General features: G+C 45.6%; 1 protein-coding gene across 1 annotated transcript in view; it reads right to left on the reverse strand.

Moving 5' to 3' along the window:
• Positions 1-504: 504 nt before the first annotated feature.
• Positions 505-2,532, reverse strand: part of VSX1 (visual system homeobox 1) — a 7,841-nt gene continuing 5,813 nt past the window's right edge. Inside the window, 2 exon segments of the mRNA XM_006109694.1 lie at positions 505-776; positions 1,252-1,493. Of these exon segments, the coding sequence (XP_006109756.1) occupies positions 505-776; positions 1,252-1,493 (514 nt within the window).

Raw genomic sequence — 2,532 nt, forward strand, 5'->3', positions numbered from 1 at the left:
ATGCAAAATTATTGCCTCGTGAGAAAATCGAACTGTCTGAAGTCAAGTTCAAGATAAAGGTAATATAACTCATTCATATGTCTGCATGGGGTCTTCACTATCTATGAAGACATCTGATTCTCTGGAGGTTAAGTAATTTTATATTTTCGAGTTCAGAGAGAGGACATCAGACCTAACCCATTAATTGAACCAAATCTCAAATGATGCCCAGCAGTGAAAATGCTGTTTGAACGAAAACCTTCCCTCCTCAAGTTCTACAGAAGACAATAAAATGTTTACACACATTAACTTAAAGGTTCAAGTGCCTTTAAGGAGTATTTCCACTCTAGAGCAAAACAGAGTTTTTCCCAAGTCACCCATTCGTCTTCCTAAAACAAATGGCATTGAATTTTATCCTGACACTAGCAGGAAACCCAACTGAGATGATTTGTCCTGGACAACTTCTGTTTTTTGAAAAAGCCAAAGTGAAGAATGTCCAACCTTTGCGCGTAGGACCTGTGGGCCTCAGAAGGCTCCCACCTTCCTAGGCTGGAGCCCCTCCGAATCTTGAGCACTGGCCCTCGGGTGCACCGTCTTGGTTTCCTGCCATGAGGAGCTGGAGAGATCAATGGCAACATCTTCCAAGTTACTCTCAGGGCTGGCTGCATTGGCGACGCTCCGGGATCTTGCCTGACTTGGACTAGAACCTTCCTTGAGGTGGTCAGGGCCCCAGAACCCAGCCAGCTTTTCTTCATTTCCTGGTTTCCTTATCATCCCTGTGGATTTTTTATGCATCCCTTGCAAAAAAAGAAAAGGGGGGAAAAAACAGATATCTTTAAAGTCAGCAATTAATTTCTCTTATGATCTTTTTCTCTAAGTCCCGTTAGACTTGCCCTTGTCAGTACCTCTCTCTGCTCCCCGCGAGAGTCACGTAGGTAACTCCCACTGGTGGGGGTTGAAAGCTGGTGTGTGCCAGCCAGGTGCAGCCGGCAAAGTTGCCTCATTTAGATGACATAGGGACTTTTAAATTTTTATTTTGAAAATTGTCCACAACATTTTAAAATCAGGAGATTATACATCAAAAGCCAGACTTCCAACTTCTCTCAAAAAGTCAGAAGGTCTGGCAGCACTGGGCCCAGTTTCTTGTATGGCCATGGACCAGCAGATGCCAGTAGGCACCCCCCACCCACCCACTCAACCCCTGGTCCTATAAGCTCAGAGGGGTGAGCTTCCTTTCCCACTGAATATCCTCTCTCTCAGCCTCTTCCTTACCTAGGAGCCAGGGCGCACAGAAACCGGCCAGGCTGTCCTCGGCGGAGTTGAGGACAGAGTCCGGCAAAGGGATGCAGTGTCGCACCATGGCCCCGTAGAGCCCATACTCGGCCATCACGCTGCTGCCGCCCCAGCGCTTCTCCTGCTTCCGCCACTTGGCCCTCCGATTTTGAAACCAGACCTGGTATGAGGCAGGAGACACTGTGACTAGGGCGCTTGGAGGTGTCTCTGAGCGGGGAGTTCTTAAATGGGCCAACTCGAGGAGCTCATAAGACCCAAGACCTTTCAGTAACTGTGCTCACTGTTCACTCAAAACTCACAGGGACTCGTTGTGGGGTAATGTGTGACCACTTTCCACTGAAGTGTTCCATAGAGTTGACAAAAACAAAATTAAAGTATTCTTCCCCACATAGTGCGAAGGAGTCAACTATAATGTTTTCTGGTTTTTCTCATGGTTTGGAAAGAGGTCACTCAGTCAATGGGCCATTCTAATCTCAGGTTGTTGGGTTGCAGGTGATATTTCTCACAGAAAACTCTTATCCTAATAAAGGAATAGGATGGAATATTGTTTAGCTGTTAAAAAAAAAGAGTAGTTTGTGGCAAATCTTCTGACCTGGACAAATGTCTAAGATGTGTTGTCAAGCAAAGAGGCAGAGTTGTATAATATGATACCTTTTTGTAAAAACAAGACAAAAGTCTACATGTATGTGAGTGTATACATTGTTCAGGGCAAGATATATATGCCATGGAGGCAATGTGCAGAAATGCCATGTCAGGCTACTTATATTGGTTTCTTTGAGGTTTTATAGGGATGGATGGTCACTTCCTTTTATTGATATATCTTTATATTGTTTCTAGTTGCAGCACACAGCATTGTGATTTTAAAGAATCTACACTAATAAAAGAGAAACATGCAAATTGGTGTCATTCCACTACGCCCACCAGCCAATCAGGATGAGTATGCAAATTAACCCAACAAAGATGGTGGTTAATTTGCATATGCAGGCAAGGAGCGAAGACTGAAGACGACTGAAGACTGAAGAAAGGGGCTGCAGCCAGACCAAAGGCCTGGGTCCCAGGTGCCGGAGGAAAACCGGTGCCGGCAGCCAGGGAAGGAAGGCCTATTGCGTGAATCTTCGTGCAACGGGCCTCTAGTGACTTAATAAAAGGAAAAAAAGGCGTGTAGGTTACAAGGGATATCCTCTTACATAAACACAAGGAAGGCTCTAGCACTATGGTGCCTGCGGCTGAGTGGTCCTCAGTTTGCCTGTGTGGGGGAAT

This window comes from Myotis lucifugus, unplaced genomic scaffold (assembly GCF_000147115.1).
Source record: "Myotis lucifugus unplaced genomic scaffold, Myoluc2.0 scaffold_214, whole genome shotgun sequence".
In the NCBI taxonomy this organism is placed as follows: Eukaryota; Metazoa; Chordata; class Mammalia; order Chiroptera; family Vespertilionidae; genus Myotis; species Myotis lucifugus.